Source organism: Limulus polyphemus, unplaced genomic scaffold (assembly GCF_000517525.1).
Source record: "Limulus polyphemus unplaced genomic scaffold, Limulus_polyphemus-2.1.2 Scaffold345, whole genome shotgun sequence".
NCBI classification, from domain to species: Eukaryota; Metazoa; Arthropoda; class Merostomata; order Xiphosura; family Limulidae; genus Limulus; species Limulus polyphemus.
In genome coordinates, this window is record NW_013665955.1 from 571,969 (window position 1) to 591,272 (window position 19,304).

Consider the following 19,304-nt stretch of genomic DNA (forward strand, 5'->3'; position numbering starts at 1 on the left):
AAAGTACCAAATTTCATTATTTGCCCAGCTTTAGACATGATTAGTAGCTTATATGATCATGCAAGTACAACTATTAATTAGCAAATAATCTTTTTTCTATAATAATTACATATTTCTTTCCATCCTATGTTTTCAGCCACCATCTTTAGTGAAATCCTCAGAAAGCTTGTATGTTGTGAAAGGAGAGATTCAATCCTGCATCTTTTTTTTTTTACAATGACACGTGATTTCCATTTGTCAAAAGCTCTCATCCCACTGGGAATTTAATCAAATATTTCAATGGTTTCATGAGGTATATCCAGATTTTGCCGATTTCTATGTTCGGCTGTCTGAGTGTATTAACATTTCGATGAATATAGAAGGCTACTTTAATTTTTCTTTCCCTTGTGATTCATATCCCATTATTTTATTTATTACACAGTTCTACTGCATGATTATTTCTAACATAATATGCTACTGGAGATAAACTGTATTAGAGAGCCTTGTATGTCTGTTCAGGGTCAACACACTCTGATTATGTTTTTAGCCATATATGCCTAGCCAAAGCCACAAAATATTTGCATATGGTGGGCTTTAAAATGTGGCCAACATACGTGCTGAACCGAATCCATTTATAAAGCACTGAAGGATGTCTGTTTAGCCAATGACTGTGCAAATTAGGTTATTAGGGCCATTTTGTGCATGTAACGAAACATTGAATAAAAACAAAAATATAGGTCAACTTGCCTGACTCCCGGCCCAAGCCAAAACTTAGGGGCCGGATACCCAGACCCAGTATTCGGCCAAATTTTACTACCCGTGCATCCCTAATCTTAAGACAACTTTGTACTGAAATGCAAGTCTGGGGATTCTGTTCATCAAATTTCATAAAAGCAAAATTAAAGTCAAATCACTTCATTGTGCTGTCAGTAATACAATTCCCTCCTTTCAGGATTCCAATCCATAACTCATTTTTGAAAGTTGAAAGTAAAACTGTAATCTTCTGTTGGTGATTATTTGGTTATATGTAATAAACGTCAATTTTGTTTTTGTTTCTAATTTTTGTACATGTTGTTTTGGGGAGGGGGAGAAACCTGTCCCATTTGATGTGCACACCAATTTGCAGAATGTCTGTATTTTTGGAATTTGTTTAAATTGTACTTGAGGTATAGTAGCATTTCGGCATTTTTGGGTAAAAGCCTTGACCTTTCATGTGTGATAATGTTGCCAGCAGTGCTAAAAGCCCGTTCGCTGTCTTTATTGGTCGGAGGTGTCGAGAGATAACGCCTTGCTATCCTGGCCATTGTGGGAAATTGAGCTTCATTTGACTTCAAAAAGTGAGGCCAGTGAAACTAAATGCAGAAACAGTGAGGTTGACACATTCTAGAATCATTTTTCCGATTAATGCCTAGCCCCAACTTATCAAACCCTATAGTTCTCAAAAACCCCACCTTCCCCAGAAATCCACTTCTCAAACCATGCTTGTTATTAACCTCTGTTGTTCTCTAAATCCTCAACTTACAGCAGGTAGTCAGTCTTTGTTGCCCAGAACACGTTTTTTTTAACTAATCCAATTATTGACCAACTTTCAGTAGCGCGTAAGTTGCCACAAAGATTAGAGCTCAGATGCTAATTTCAATTACCCGGATATGGCTGTTTTTAACTTCTGCATTCGGCCAGAGTTGAGTATTACCGGGTAGCCCAATAACTGGCTGGGTCCCCATGCATACTTACTTAAGATGTAATAAAATTTAACTGAAATGACACTATTTTTAGATTTTTCAATATTAAGCTTTTTGACTTAACAATATGTGCTAAATATGGATGCTAGCAAATGAATATAGTACTTTGTGTGATCTATAAGTTCTATACTGTAATACATTACTAGATTCTTTGGATTTATGCAATACGATAATGTAACTTATGACACACGCATAAGTTCCTAACAAGATTTTCAAAATCTTTGATCCATAATTCATTTATAATAAAATGTCCTTCATTAATGTACGCTATTCTGAAAGTTGTCATATAGCTATGTACCAGTATAGGCTACATTGAAAGAAAAACATATGAAGCTCTATTAAGTGTTAAATCATCACCACAAAGGAAGTATCAAGGCAACAATGAATAACCTTAAAACAAGTGTAGAAAACAATTTTTAGAAATCTTTAAAGCAACTATACTAAACAACAACAAAAAACAAGAAATTTGAGTTTATATTTATAAAGTTCAAATAAATTGGTTTCTTTTTGTACTTAATATATTTCTGTAGGAGAATGCTTAAAGAAAGAAACTGTTAAGGTTAAAACCTAACATGATACTACTAAATTAAACTTAGAAACCCAAAACAGCATATTCTTACAAATCATAAATTACTGCTTACATCACTTTATTACTCTACACTGATAGCATCTGCTCTATGCAATCACATTTAAATGTTTTCTGTAACAACTATTTTCAAAACTTTGCTTCATAATTAATTGTTCAGAACACATGCTGTAACACACACACACACAAAAACAAGAGGAACAATGGGCTGTAGAGAAGGAAAATTGCATAAAACATTATATTTTCAAGGGATGATAGGTTTATATTTGTTATGAAACCTGTGTCGGGAAGAGCAAAACAATGGTTTTTTGCAATCTTTTACATCATATCCTGGGGTGTTTTTGTCATAAAATTTCACAAATTTAACCAAACAATCGATTTGACATTTTAACCGTTAAATAAAAACTCGCATCTTCGGACTGTCAAGTCTTTGGACTAATGAATCGTCGCCAACAATTCACTTAAATGATTTTTATTTTTATTTAACGGTTAAAATGTCAAATCGATTGTTTGGTTAAATTTGTGAAATTTTATGACAAAAACACCCCAGGATATGATGTAAAAGATTGCAATTTCTCGTGAATGGATGGATTGATATCGTTAATTATAATTTCTCCAACATGATTTTCTTGTATGCATGTATAGTGTTAGCTGCAGATCTCTCATGTTTATGCATCAGGATTGGATTAGGGAATCTAGCTTTCTGATAGAATGGACATTCAAGATTCTTATTCCATAGTGCTGTGACAATGAATGTTATATCCCTGACTCATTAAACATGTTGAAAGCTTTCAGTGAATAAAATTATCTTGACACCAAGCCAGTGCAATGAGCTGTACACTACAATGTTGATTCAAATATTTATGTTTTTTACATTTAAAATGAAAGCAAGCCATCAGGTCTGGTCCCACAAACTCCTGTCAAGACGTACCCTTCAAACATTTCATTTGAGATTGCATTCATCTATTACAGACCTACAAATTTGTTTAGTCATTTAATTTTGAGTCATACTGCAAAAACCAAAATTCTGTGATTATTGGGCCTTTGGAACATTGGGCAGTCACCAAATCATTACGGTTGAAAATAGAAACTTTTTCAATTTTTATTTACAAATTAAATTACTTATTCTTAAATGTTTCTGAGTTTCTCTGTTAAAATAAAAATGAGAATTATTCTTTTTACTCAACTTTAAAATTTTGATATGCAAGTGCTCTCCCAATTCCTGAAATTTATGGTCTCTGCAGTCTGACAGGGCTACAAAATTCTTATCTACAAACTACAGTCCACAAATGCGTATCAATTATTTCTATAAGAAACTCAGCTTTCCAATAACTATGAAGTGTTAAGTTTGTTTTCAAACCTAAGAAAATAAACAGACTCAAGTCAGAAGTAGAAGAGGGCTAATAACATATGTCTAAACTGCACTTACTAATATAGCAAAGTGAGCTATGACATCCCAGGTGACATCTTAACATCAACACATTTGGCTCACGGTGAATTCCCAACCATTCAACAGTTTATTGCCCATACAGATATATCTTTAGTTGGAGGAATGTAGCTTTATATTTTGTTTTGTCTTACTCTCACTGTTATGGTTTGGGATAAGATTGTGCACTTTTATTCTTTGCTTCTTTATAAAAGCAATATCTTTGTTAAATGTTTTGTGGACAGTTGACTAGGATATCTCTAATTTATTAGCTATCAATTTCTGGGTGGGGCTATGGTACTGGATAACTACTCATGGGATCTTTAACAATGGTAATAGGTCTGCATTGTCATATGGATGTGCTGATCTTCTCTTGCTATTTTATAGATACTTCTTTCTCAAATTGGTATGCCCTGAGATTTGTAGCTCTTTATTTATTTCAACATATAAATATCCTTCTCTTGAAATAGCTGCGACATGCAAGTGAGAGACTAGTTTGTTGCAACAATGAAATAAGGCCTGGGTATACTTGAACGGTTGCAACAATAAACATGTTATTTGCTACCAACCACAAGGTGATGAGGGCCTTCCAACTTGGTACACAGAATGTAAAGAAAGTTCTTGTTTCATCAGGCCTCATAAACGACATATTTCTAACATAATGGAAACTTGAAGCTTGATTAGGTGCACACTAAAGCAAAGGTGAACTCTAGTTCCTGCAATACTTCTGAAATACATCTATTGCACTGTATAACAAACATGCTAAGATGGTATGGCCAGCATCCAAACACATATTTAAGCCCACATCAGCATTTCTATACACAAAAAGAATAAGTGTTCACAATATCCTCTTCTCTAACCCACCTGACCACATACTCATGAACTTCAGTGCAATGATTTGCTTAAATGTAATCTTAAGAGCCAATGTCCACCTACAAGGAGAGGTCTATGTAGTTTGTCAACATGTATGGTACAAAGGATTGAACTGCAGAAGATTGTTACAATGAAAACTGCGATGTTGGGAAACAGTGCATAACCACAGCCATCATGAGATCTAGAAATCATTCTTATAAGCTGTGATCAGCAGAGGGTTCTGTTACACAATTTGATACAGGTAATATATCTAATAATACTCAGTATGTTTTATTCAAGTGTATAAAAAAACTTATTTTACATCGCTGGCAAAAATCTGAAATAATTGTAATTATGATTGTCTGCAACAAGGATAATTAATGTATTAATCACATTCATAGTCTCCTAATTTTTTATTTTTTATTTGTGATAAAAGTGTACTGACCTACAAAGCCATACAAATGATGGAACCTGGATAAATATAGAAACTGGTGAAGAATTCAGCAGATGGAAGTACAGAGTATCAGAACTATGCAAATAATAGAACCTGGACAAATACAGAAACAAGTGGAAGCTTATAATGATGTGTCCAGGTTCATAATGGGAAGGTTGTAGACATTATATGACAATAGGTCTGGATAAGAGCATGGAAGTCTTAAAATGCCACATGAGGGTCATTACCTATACAACACTGTTATTAAGTGCTGCATTGCTGGACTCAACGTGAACTTTCAAGACATCAACTAGAACGATTACCTATGACCAAAGTGTAATGACAAGACCTGGCTCAAGATTGAGAGGACCTGCTTTAACCATGCAGTACAGCACTTCAATCTCAGATAAAGAAACTTGGCAGCAATGCTAGCGGGTGTTATTTCCTTTAAATTTGTGAATATTTTATCAAATTTACGGTGATATTTAAATTTGTTAAAAGTGTACAAATGTGCTTCATACTCACATCTCAGAATTAAGATTTTCATTGTTATGTTTTATATCTTAATAAACGACTAAAACATTTACATATAAAATGCACTAAAACACTGTATAAACATATTTGAGTCATAATATGTTCTCTCTTGTATAAAATACATGGTTCGTATAAAATTTCTTGGCATACGTGAACATCATTATAATGAATAATATTCATCAATGTAGCAGACAATCAACAACTGGCTTTATGTGGCATCATAGCTAAAAATAAAGTTAATGTGTATAACTAACTTCAAATAGATAATCACGAAATGAATCTTGCAAAACAGAAAGAAATGTGTGCCGTTTACGTAATATTTTGAACGTTTTACTCCAATCATTTTAAAGAAGTAGGTTTTATTGCTCTTAAAAAGCAGGAATGCATTTCAGAATATGGATTTTAATCAATGTAATATATCATAAAATAAATATTATTATAAAACATAGTACAAGATTTAGCAGTCTTTCATCTGTATAACTTTAATTCAATATATCATAGTTCCAATGAAAACACTGCTTTATGGCTGGCATGTGTTTTGAGTAGTTTTAGAGATGAATTCCTCTTATCTTAATATACGTGATGATGAAATGCTAAAACAATAAAGTAAACAATATCAATGAAATACATTTAAAAGTGACACACATTTAAAACTTAGCAGATATTATAGCGATAAAGATTACAATTACAGAAATGCCATGTGACAAAGAAAAACTGGGTATGAAAAATGCCTGGAAATTTGTTCCAGATATGTGGAAGGGTACTACAGTATCATTAGTAGTAGCATACACAGCAAAACATAATCCCAAATAGTACTATACTTATAACCACGTATTCAAGAATAAGAGTAAATTATTCATCTTTTCAGAGAATTTTAATTACATTCTTTCACTGAAAGAACAAGTAATAATACTACCTATATTGATAAAAGTGCATTTGCAGGCCTGAAAACAGTAGTTGGTAATTTACTAAACGTTAAGGCTCATTAGTACAATACAAACATCTAACGATGAGATTACACGACAAAAACCCTTTTTAAAAAAGTTTCATTCATTAATCTTTTAGTAAGGAAGGGTGCAAAATTCCAGGGTTCAGAAATATTTTTGCACTCAGAAATGTTGAAGATTGTATTTGCTAGTTCTAGCAGTAAAATGGAGCTTGTAATATAACATTTGTCAATGTTTAATAAGCACAATAAAGACCTTTTATTCCTTTCTCTTTCCCAATGTCTAAAATTTTAATAATCTTTTATTATCGTGTTCCTTAGTTTGATAGCAACATTCCAGCATTCATATGAGAAACACAGAAAATTCATTCTGAAAATACTAGTCATACAGAAAGGAGTTAAAGATGCAAGACAGTAAGTTCTAATCCCACGTTGTAGCAGCTGTCATTCATTAAGCTTACAAAACAACCATGAAACAATAAATTTAACTGGCACTAAACCAGCTTTAAGTCGGTCATTTATACTTCCCATGTTTGAACAGTTGAACAGAAAATTCTTTTTGAGAAACACAGCTAGACATCAGCAGTTACAAAATCATGTGACGTAATACAGTAAAAGAAAATTGCTCACTAAAACATTGACAGTAATTTTCATACATGAATTTGACATTTTCAAGAACATTTTGGGACTTATCTTTTTTTCTAATAAACATGAGAAAAAAAAAGGTAAAGTTTGTCAGCTTGAGAGTGTGTTGTTATTAGAACAACAAAGATATAAATTTCAAAATATGTTACAAGATGATGAGAAGAAAAAAAAGGTAAAGTTTGTCAGCTTGTGAGTGTGTTGTTATTAGAACAACAAAGATATAAATTCCAAAATATGTTACAAGTTGATTTCTTTTTATTACATTGTGGAATGATGAATACATTTGAATAAATGACTTTAATCTGTAAAATACCATAATTCTTCTGCTGTGCCATGTGTTTAACTGATTTTACAAAAATATCTATACAGGTGAAATGCCAAAAAAAGAGCATTCAAAGTTTTAAATTAGATTTTAAATGTAATTGGTTTAGGTAGCTTTGGCAATTTTCATGTAGCAAAATGTCCACAAGAACAAAATAATAAATAACCAATACTGCTAGAGAGAAGTATATCAGATATACTGATGTCTAATTGCAAAATATTACTTTCAGAAGGAAAGAAACTGGAGAACCTTCAATTGCTGAGGTACATCCTAATTATTTTATTGTAGTTAGTTAAATTAAAAAAAAAAACATTTCTCTTCTAAAACAAACATACTTAAAAACTTGTTCCTTGAACAAATACCGTGTCAATTCATTATCTTTGAATGATTGCATTTAAACAGTAAAATTACCACTTCATATTCATTTCAGTCTATAAAACTAAGTCCTTTCCTTGTTTGGCAGTTAAGTTTCTTTTTGAGATCTCATAATATTTCTCACAGAGATTAACTAGTATACAACAGTTATTACTGTTAAACAGTTCTTCCTTCAAAATTTTCTTTTGACAGTAGAGTCCATTCTTACTCTTCTTTCTGTCAACATTTCCACAGGAATTCTTTTTGTTGTCTTACCTTTATTTTCACACAAGAATTGCTGTGAATGTGGTGAAACCCGAAATTTTATTCTCTTACCAAGCATCATCAAAGCAAATCTCAACCTAAACTATATTTTGTATTAACTTAAGCATATTTTCAACATTAATACCATCAATGATGTTTCTGTGGTAAAACAAGTCATTACTTTCATAATATTACAGTAATTTTGTATGAATTTAAAAGTTTAATAAATACGGAATTATCTATTTCACAAGAATTAACAGTTGCTTAACGCATTCACTCAGAGATCGATATCCACGCTAGATGCCATTGCTTTATTTATTTTTATTAAAAACATTCTAATATTGCAAAATAATATCAAATAAAATATTTATGGAGATATAGGTTTATTTATCTAAAATCTGTGCTATGTTGCATATAAGCATCATCAACACTGCTGCTAAAATTATTTCATGAGTGCTACATGACAGACATTTATTTGTTTTTATATTTTTTCATGGTTTTTGGGTATGTTTTGAAAGTAGAAGAAGGGTAAATTATAGTCATGAGGAGCACTATTTTTATCTATAAAAACCAACCAGAAAATATATAAAAAATAAAAGAAATTGCAAAAAAGTAAAATTTCTAAGAGACCCTCATGCAAGTATCATCACAGCAGAACTGACTTCTTACACATGCTTACTCCAGGAAAATGCATGTCTCAATGTTTTAGTTGACGCACATGTCAGCAGCACTGGCTAACATACAGAAATCTGCTTGTTTTAGTCCTGAGAACCTTATTTATCTATAACTACTAGCATTTTCTTAGCTGAAGGATGCAAGCACAGACTTCATGACTTTATAATCATGAAGGTAACATTTGATTTTAAAGATGCACATTTGACAGTTCACATGAAATTGAAGACAGGTATATACAACAGCTTCAGAACAACAAATAAATAGAATAATTCAGAGTTATGCATGCATTTATAACTTTACTATATTTTAGATTCTGTATTATATACCAGACACCATAGAGATGGCACTAGTATTTCATATCACCCAGAATAATGTTTGACAACAGTAATCCTCAACAACTAAACAAAACACTGTAGTTTGCAATGAAAAGAAACCACTGGACATTAACTTTGATTTATCTATAAATACATGTTAAAACAATAAGTGAAATCTACAAAAAGCTTAGGATGTTTAGGTATTTTTTTAATTGAAAATACAACAAAAATAAGGAATTTCAGAAAAATGCAACTATTAATATGTGAGATTGAACTTGGCTGGCACAGATTATCAATACTGTTTACAATTTATCATTGTCTGGTATGTTTTCACAAAATGAAAAAAGATAACTTCTTATCTACCAGTATTTACTTAAAGAAACAGTTACCGAAACCACTTTACTTAGCATTGTGTAGCTTACGAGAACAATAAAGCTACCATATGTTTATAAAACCAGTCCACCTAACTGAAAACTTTCTTTGAATCACACATGCATTGTAAGCAAACACTATCTAATTTTCACATTGTACAAAAATGAGTTAAGGTAAAACAATATATTTAACAAATAGCCGTTATATGAAAATTACAAAATTCCTTGACAATTAGTACCATTTCATAAAAGATGAAAAACTCTACCAAGATATTTAATAAATTAAGAAATTTCATCACTTTACCAGCTTGTAGAAAAAAAAGAAAGAAAAAAGAAGCTATTTTACCTAACAAATATATGTACTTATAGTTAAACACAGCCTAATTGACATATTTTCATTACATTTTATCATATATTGAGCCTAGATGAAATTGAAACTTAATATTTTCGGAGCTATCATTGTTACAAGATTTAAAAATTATAGACAGTCATTTCTTGTTAATCATAAAAGAAACAAAAAAAAACTACAGGATAATTACTTCAGGTTTGTTACTATTAAAATTAACATATTTCATAAATTTTAAACACAAACCAAGATGTAGCTATGAAACATGAAACTTACAAAGCATGAGAACATCCCTTGCTGAGGTGAATATTAATTATTGGCTCCAATCTAGTACTTAGGAAGAAACAAAAACTGTGTTCTAATTCTCAAAAAAGTTAATAAATGTAAAATGGTGAAAAAATATCCGAGAACTGTAACAAATGATAAATGACAGGCAGGTTAAACATGTTTAGCTACACGGGAGTCTGCTACACAAGATAGCTCAAAAATTTGTAAGAGTTTAACACGTGCAGACTGTATATAATGGATAAGTATTTTGAAGCTTATACATAAAAATGGGAACTATGTATCCACAGAAGATTTCTTCAAAGTTTTTAATCAGTTTAAATTGCTCAGTAAAGAAATCAAGTAAAATTGGATAAAAACATGTTTGTGTAACACTGATAAAACTTTCTGTAGATCTACGTCTCACAATGAGAATATCCCAAATATCATTTTTCTAACTTCACTGTATGGTACACGAAAAGTTAACATCTAAATTAGCTTTCCCTAAATTCTATAACTGTATCATGAAGAATGCAAGTTTATTACATAGACGAACTACTGAAGAATAGTAGACTTTAGATAAGTATCACAATCTGGGTCAAAGGTACACATACTCAGAAATAATATTTCAAAAACAGAGTTCCTAAACTATAACAAGCTTAGGGTATTTTGAACCCTATGACCCCCATTTATATGGACCCAAAAAATTTACATTCCACTTGAGGTTAACTGAAGAGCAGACTTGAAAGATTCTCAAATTACTAAAACATGACCTCACTTTCCTTCAACTAGGAAACAATACTTCGTTTTAACTCTGTTGCACAAAAATTACATCTTTATTGTGAAAAAATAAACTGTCATTTCAATACTATTTCTTACAGAAAAGTAAATCTACATCTCATTCATGAAACAGATGCAAAACAAAACATTATTTCTTATAGTTTTATCAGATTCCATTCTCATTGAATTTGTCATTAAAAATGGAAACCAACAACATATCTCATGTTAAATGGAATTATTCCCATTTAAATCACACAATAATATTTTATGTACAAAAAACAAATAATTTTACTAGTCCAAAGTTTTCTAGTTACACAGTGTGCATTGCTTTGAAAACATTTAAGTAACAAATTTCAGGCAACTTTACCTCAGACCAACAAATGAGGTAACATGCTCTTTTGTCCAAATTGAATATTATAAATAAAATATAAAAAACATAACTCACCTGGGTCCTACGCTGTTCATCTTCTTCTTGACGTTTTTCATAATGAAGAAAATCATCAAAGATTGATGTGGAGTGTCTGAAGTTATGCATAATCTTCAATACTTGTTTACCCTTCTCAGTGGGAACTTCTTGAGTGTCACGAGAGTTTGTTACAGGTTTGTTTTCATTGTTTTCCAGTTTGATGTGACGGAGTTGTGAATTCGGCACATCCTTGACATAGATCCATTTGACCTTAAACTGACCCTTCCATTTGTCCTGAGCCCAGACACCTGAGGATGCACCATAGTCTACCTGTGAGACCATCTGAGCCATTCCACAGAAATGTCCTGATCCATTCACACTGAAGAACAAAAAGATTGGGCCCTTTCCTTCACGCTCATGAAATGCAGCATCCAAACGTTTATTACCATGTTCTGTCGAACACCAGATTGAGTACTTGATGGACCGATGTATATCATCTTCAGAATATGATTTTATTATGAAAAACCTGGCATTTTTAGGATTCATATCAAAATCTTTAGGGTTGTAACTGTTTTCCATACAGAGTTTATCGAGGACTGGATGAGTAGGAAATCCATCTCCCCCAACTGACAGTTGGTTCTGAGCTAAAATTTGCTGAGTTTGTTGTGGAGGAGTCATATACCCATGTCCAGATGGTCCATTATTTCGCCCCACACGGGGATTTCCCCATGGGGCTGATCTTGTTTGTGAAGGCGGAAGTGGTGGCCCCATTTTCTCCCCAATGATAGGTCCATTGCCATTTTTACTTTCCCATGTACCAATGTCCATGCTGGATGTATTATGTTTTCCTTGCAACATGGGTGCTGGAGGAATACACTTAGGTTTACACCTTTGTTGAGGTTTGGCAGGTTGGCTAGCAATAGATGCCCAGGTCATCTTCTTGGAACCAACTGGTTGTCCTGGAACTCCTGGTCCAGGGCCAACCATAGAAAGATGTTCCACTGGGGATGCTATAAATTTTTTTGCTAATTGATGATCTGTCATTAAAGGCCCTGGTCCAGGGGCTACTCCTGATTTATGATATCCATCTTTTGAGAACTGCATTTCTGTTTTATGGTCACTAAGGGATAGTCCTCCCATCCCCTGTTCAACATGTTTCAGAACCCCACGGTCAACAACTTGCTCATACGTGTCTCGATAGTAGTCATCATGATAGCCATGTCCAGCAGGCCCTGGTTTACGTCCTCCCATACCCGAGTTACCCCAAGCTGAGTAGTCACCACTTCCACCATGAAAGAAGTTGAAACCTTGACTATAACCAGTGAAACTACTTTGACCAAACATACCATCCATATAATGAGAGTGTTGATCACCACCTCCTATCTGTCCACCATATCCACCAAGGAAGGTCATTGGATCTCCCCCATTGCTCCATGCACCATCACCTAAACCTTGATTAAGGTAGGGAAAGGACATAGATGGATAGTAGCTAGGCATGTAGGGATCACCCATACTAGTCGAAGGCATTGGTGCATTGTATGCCTGAAGGATGAGAAAAAAAAAATTATCTAAAAGAAACATACCTGGGAAAGATTTTAAACAACAGCATTATAAATTTATTCATTAGGCAACATTATAAACTATAACCATCTCAAATGTTATGCTCATTTTTCATTAGTTAAAAAAAATTAGACCTTCAACCAAGTCTCTATTTCACCGAAAAAGTGTCAAATAAACAATGTTAATGGAGCATAGACTACAAAGGAGACTTTCTCAGATTAAGTATGTTGGAGGGGTAAAGATGCCCCCCTAGGTAACAACATATAGCATTGTGTGACATTCAAATACTTGACAAAATCACAAACTCACTAAATATCTAGTTTTGGCTTATAAAGTATTTATGTAATTTGATTCCGTTTCTCTATAAATTTTTACATTGTGAAATTTTAAAAACTTTGCTGTGAGACAAAAAAAAACGTTTTTGCCACAGAATTTCAATTTACACACACACATTATTTATTATCAAAAATAATCAACTTTACATAACCATTTAATGTTAACTTACTTGATATTTATTTACATTTTTTTTTATACTTTATATCACCAACTGCATTAGTCACCACTTCTGACTATAATTTGTAAAATTATAGAGAATACTGACAAAAATATTGTTGACCTATGACCCAACATTTCACAATGACCTCAATTCATACCTACTGAGCATACTGTTTTTAATATGATAATCTTAAAAACAAAGATTTAAGTCATCAGGATATTTTGTCTTCACCTATTGTACTTGCTAAGTTTATCCGATGCCATTACCACAGAAGATTTACATAAAATTTCACAAAGATACTATTTATTGTCAAATCAGTTCCAGGAACAAAATCTAAAAAAAAAAAAAAAACTATAAAATATTCCAAGATCTTTGAGCTCTTCATCTTGAAAGCTTTCTAGTGGATGCTGTTGTTCATCCTCAAGAATGTCTGGTCATTTTCCCATGAAACAATTATTTATCACACCGTTTTATTTACACCGATGTATAAACAGTTTATAATCTGCTCTCTCAAAGGCACTATTTTGATTGTAGCTATACTTCATTAGAATTCTTCACATCAATCTCAGAGAAAGATATAACATGTCAAAATTAACAGTTGCTTAGCACATACAAACCTATGCTTTAAAATGTGTAGAATTAAAAAAAATATATATTATAAGTGTGCTATTTACAAGCATTCTCCTTGCAACTGTGCAGAAATAAAAAGCATGAATATTCTTTAATTTTCTTTTTTCCTAATTACTATAAACAAATGGTACAAAATGACAAAATATTAATTGTAATATATTTTGTTAAAAATTGTTGAAATTGCGTAAGAAATGCTATGTTTACATAAACTGAAATTTAATATGAAAGTGTGTACTCGACACCTGAAAGATGCCTTAGACTCCTGACAGGATTAAAAATGCATCCCAAATGTTAATTTTTATAAGCCTTCAGATAAATAGTTTACAAAATAACCTACTGTTTCAGACAGCGTAATTTATATGATTAAATGAGAAAAAAAAATTAAGTTCTGCTGTCTATACTTTACACATAAAATTATCTTATATTTCTATCATTAGACATTTCAGTTAAAAGCATACCGAAGCTTCTTTAAATGTATTTACAAAGTAAGAGTGAAGAATAAAATTTTTTATGATTTCATTATCATAGCATGTTATTGGTAAAAGCAAAAAATTATGATAATGTCATCAGATATTTGTCTTGAGATATAATGAATACAACTAAATTTTTTTTTTACTTTCATACTTCACTTGTTGATAAACAATTTTTATCCTCAAAATTAGTAACCTTTTAAACAAGATGGGTTGTTTCTATCAATTACTGTAAATGATAAAAATAGTGAAAAGTTAATGATGATAAAATAACAAAGGTAAAAAACCCTTTTATTAGCAAGTGGGAGCAATTTTTCTTTCAAAAAAAATTCTCCAAGATTGTTCTAGATTAAAAATATTATATTATAGCTATTTCAAAATTATCTAAATTTTCTACAGAGATAAAACGTGATTACATCTCACCTGCTGAGGCTGATTTCGCCAGGAATCAAAATCTTCATCCTTTATCGTATCCTTCGGACCATTCGAAACTTAACAATATAATAGATAGATAAATTTTTATCCTATTAATCGTTTTTAAATAGAAATAAAAATTGGCATTCATTCAGAAGTTTAAAATCACTCAAGAAACTACATTTATAACTTCCTTACACTTAACCTACACTTAAATAACTTTGATGCACTTCTGAATAGTAAACTTGGGATATCTTGTTTGCAATAATGAAATTTAAGACATTTGGAGTTCCAATAAAATGTCCACTTTAAGCACACAGCTCATTATTATTGACTTCAGATTACCAGTCTGAATGTAGTGATTAAAATAAAAAAAATTAACACGGGTGATCCCATAATTACATTCTTGATGAAAATTACAAATAACACACTGTTTATTATAGAATACAATAAAATATTATATATTGTGACATTCCACAAGTTTTGACAAGTATTGAAATTTATAACCACTACTTATTATTTCAGTCATCAAACCTATAGAGAACACTCACTGGTTTAATAACTATACTTGGGTATGATTTGGAACTAATTTCTAAAAGCTTATATATATACTTTATAAAACAAAAGTTTGACATGTCAGTGCTGCAGTGAAACTTGAAATATTATAGCTTTTAGCACAAAGTCTTACATAAATATTCCTGATTAAAGCAATAATATTATATTGGTTGTCGTTTGTTATTAAGCACAAAGCTACACAAAGGGTTATCTGTTCTCTGCCCACCACGGGTATCGAAACCCAGTTTCTAGCAGTGTAAGTCCACAGACATAACTCCGTGCCACTTGGGGGGAGCATATTATATTGGAAGTAAATTTTCATTCCAGTGCACTTCAAATATGTTGCATTTTTTAAAAATTAGACCATAATCCAAGTTCTTGACATCACTTAAACATCATTGATCACAGTGTTATTAAGAAAATTTTATATTTAGTTTTTTCATAATGAATATAAAAAAGGATGAATGAAAAATTATATAAATTCAAAAGGTAGTCAAACTGTGGCAAAATGTAAGGTTTAGGTTGTTCTAATTGGTACTTAAAATAAAAACAAAAATGAAATAAAATTTTTATTTAAATTTCACTTTCTTACCTGAACTTCCTTGAGCTTTCATATGCTGCACAGTTGAGAATTTTGAAAAAGAGAGATGAATAAATCATGAAACTGTACATTACTTCCTTTAATAATTGCATTATTTAAAAGCAAAACAATTTGTCATAAGAACTTTTAATTTAATAAATATAATTTTATATAGTATATGATAAAGGAAATAATAATAATGAAGATTTAGATTGTTATGAACGATCAACTAATTTTAATGAGAGAAACCAGCTTAAAATATAACACTTTTGTTTTGAAAGTAGAAAAAGATGCATATCATCATCATAATACAATTAATTCTAATTTCTCAAACATTTACCTCTAATATCACCTTATATCTTTTACACATACACGAGGTGTGTGGATGTTTGAACTGTTAAAAACAATGCCTTGGTAGTAGTAGATATTGGATTAACTCTTTAGCTCAGTCCTGATATTCAAGAGGTCTCAAGCTTGGGAAATGCAAAAATGGAGTTACCACAGGGAGAAAGTACAACCCAACTAGTGGTTATTTCATGACCTTGTGATAAGGCCTTCTTTGTGACAGAAGGAGAAAATGATAGTTTTAATTGTTATAAAATGCTTTACTAGCAACTGATTGTGAGGTAATCCTTTAACATTCTGGATATCGGTTTGTCAAAGTGTGCATGTTAAAACTTAATTTAACTACTTTACTATAACATGCAGTCATTCTAGAAGACAAAAAAAATGCAACTTAGATTTATTTCAATTCAACTTTTCATTTTATTCTACAATTCTGATTTCACTACAGTTAGTGTTAGGGTAGAGAAAGTAACTGATACAGTTTTACTAAAAACTTTTTAATATTGATGTAGAAGATTCTAGATGTTAAGCAAGTTAAATACAAAAACTAAAAATATTGTTAACATGAAAATCATCTCGCACTCAGATTTACTCTTTAAATTTGGACATTCGTAGACAAATCTTTTGTATAAATACTTTATCAAAAAAAAAATCTGATTTTTGTGTACAACACACTTGTAATGTTTACTTAAAGCTTGCTAACTTTTTGAAGGTATATACACTTAGTATAGTTTCATGGTTGCATGGAGGTTAAAAGGTCGGTCAGAATGACTAAGTCTGGATCAACGAGGTCGAGTTGAGGAAGTATAAAGATGAAAATACCACATAGGCATCTTAAGAAACTAATATATAACTTCTAAATAAAATAATACTTCTAACAATCTTCGAAGCTTTATATCTTAATTTTACCAATAAAATATCAAGATTTTTTCAACTCAAAGAATACTTTATATACTACTCTCAATGGTGTAAAAAGCACCAATTTAGTAATAAAAAAAAGCATCTTTGAACAATTATCTGAAATAGGTTTATAAAACTATTTTATGGCACAAACGGATTTTTGTGGGCTCTTATTAAATTCAAAATATATCTTTATTCATTTAGTAACAACTCACTCATAATTCTATAACATAATAATTTATCATATTAAGTTACCACAAAACTAATATCACAAATGCCTAAATAATATCCTGACAGCAACATATTGCAACTTTTACAGCTGATGCAGTGCATTGCATAGTTATCAATTACAAAAATATGTATGCATTACCAGAAGCAATACAACTTTTAAGACAAAAATAACTAATAACATAATTATACAATGTCACAGCAACCATGGACTATTTTAAATTGAATTTTTAGAAGAAAACTTAAGTCAAAAAGCATCTTAAAAATTGCTTTTATAAGGTGAAATTATTTAGTTACTAAAGTTTAGGCTATAACACTAACAGCAAAATTTAGTATTTACACCGTAAAATGTTTGAAGAAATTATGAACTTTCTTTTCCCACAGACAAGAAGCATGGCTGTCACTCATTTCAATTTCGCAATAATTTATAATCTCGATTTTTTTTTGTATTTCTTCAGCTTTTACGTCTTATGTCAGCAACGACTATTGATGCAAATATAAACTGTAATTGCAATACGAAGAGTAAGATTTAAGAAGGAAAACAGTGATACTGCACCACTGGTCGTGATTTATCACTACTCCAGCCTATATTACTCAATATCACATAACATTAACAATTAATACAATCATCAGATCAAGTCTCATCAATTTATAATTATATGGTACCGACTCTAAGAATAATTCACTGCAAACTTTAAATATGTATAAACATGGCAAAGTTCATAATTTTCACTACTTTATTATGTGATAGCGCAAGGTAAATTAAATAAATAATACGAATACATTTAATTACATGCGCACTTTTTAAGTTTCATTAGATTAATACAAAATCTTCACTTCAGAAGCCATATTACTATTGGTATTAACACTCAAGTCTTAAGCCTAATTTGTCATACCTGATCAACGCTAGTGGACATTCCACAATCTGTCAATGAACTCGGCTATTTTTAATGTTTGTACGCCAAATAAGATATTATTTATGTTGGATAAAGTATTTGCTTTCTTGAGTTTTTGTTTATAAATTCCACAGGTTTCACACAGATACAAACTATAAGCAAAAACTATGCGACACAGGAAAAGAAGGAACAATGGCGGCTTCTCATATGCCTGACTCCCAACAACGTCATCAATCACGTGCTAAGGTTATTCGTCCTAAATTTCGGCGGAATATTTTTAAGTAACTGAAATCTTAGGATGACAACACACAAACTTTACGAAATGCTGGACTTTATTATTTGTTACAAGCTCTGGCATTTATTGGATACACAAGCCTGTTGTAAGAACGTAATCAGAGTACATCAATATTCTTACTCAACTAAAATTTATTATGAATTTTTACATAAATAACACAACATAAATATTTTGTATTTGATTTATTCACAGTATCGTAGACACTTAATAAATAATACAAATGACCTCTATAGGCGTAATAAGTCGAAAAATTAACTGCAATTTTCCGACAGAAACTAATGTACACTCAGCAGAATAACGAAATTTTCAAGAATGAGTTATATTTCAGTTAGAAAAAAAGTGAGAATAACGACTAGGAACACTTTTCCAGACTAATCGATTATGTAGTTAATGTCATTAATGATTACTTCATTAATAACTCTTTCAATGAAGTTAGAAAATCATATTACTTTTACTTAAAAATGCGAAATTTGATGTTTTTTTTTTGTTATTATAAGAAACGCGTTTTTCAATAAACGAACACATGCAAACTGTCACGATATAAATTGTTGTTGATGTTTGTTATTAAGCGCAAAGCTACACAAAGGGCTATCTGTGCTCTGCCCACCACGGGTATCTAAACCCGGTTTCTAGCAGTAAAAGTCTGCAGACATACCACTGTGCCACTGGGGGCAACTGCTTAGTTCAGATATTATT

The 19,304-nt window shown here is 31.4% G+C and overlaps 1 protein-coding gene across 3 annotated transcripts in view; it reads right to left on the bottom strand.

Annotated features, from left to right (window-relative positions):
* LOC106457562 (YTH domain-containing family protein 3-like) overlaps window positions 1-18,566 on the bottom strand; it is a 30,772-nt gene extending 12,206 nt beyond the window's left edge. The window contains exons 1-5 of one of the 3 annotated variants that reach the window (XR_001290715.2): window positions 18,314-18,566; window positions 15,957-15,981; window positions 14,819-14,886; window positions 11,279-12,781; window positions 10,066-10,122 (exon numbers count right to left, since the gene is read on the bottom strand). Coding sequence is in view for 2 of the 3 variants with exons in the window: in XM_013916995.2 (XP_013772449.1) it covers window positions 10,099-10,116; window positions 11,279-12,781; window positions 14,819-14,886; window positions 15,957-15,981; window positions 18,314-18,334 (1,635 nt within the window). In the remaining variant the exon portion in view is untranslated. The remainder of the gene's footprint in view (window positions 1-10,065; window positions 10,123-11,278; window positions 12,782-14,818; window positions 14,887-15,956; window positions 15,982-18,313) is intronic. The other 2 variants (XM_013916995.2, XM_013916994.2) reach the window with 2 other exon arrangements.
* Between the last annotated feature and the right edge of the window lie 738 nt (window positions 18,567-19,304).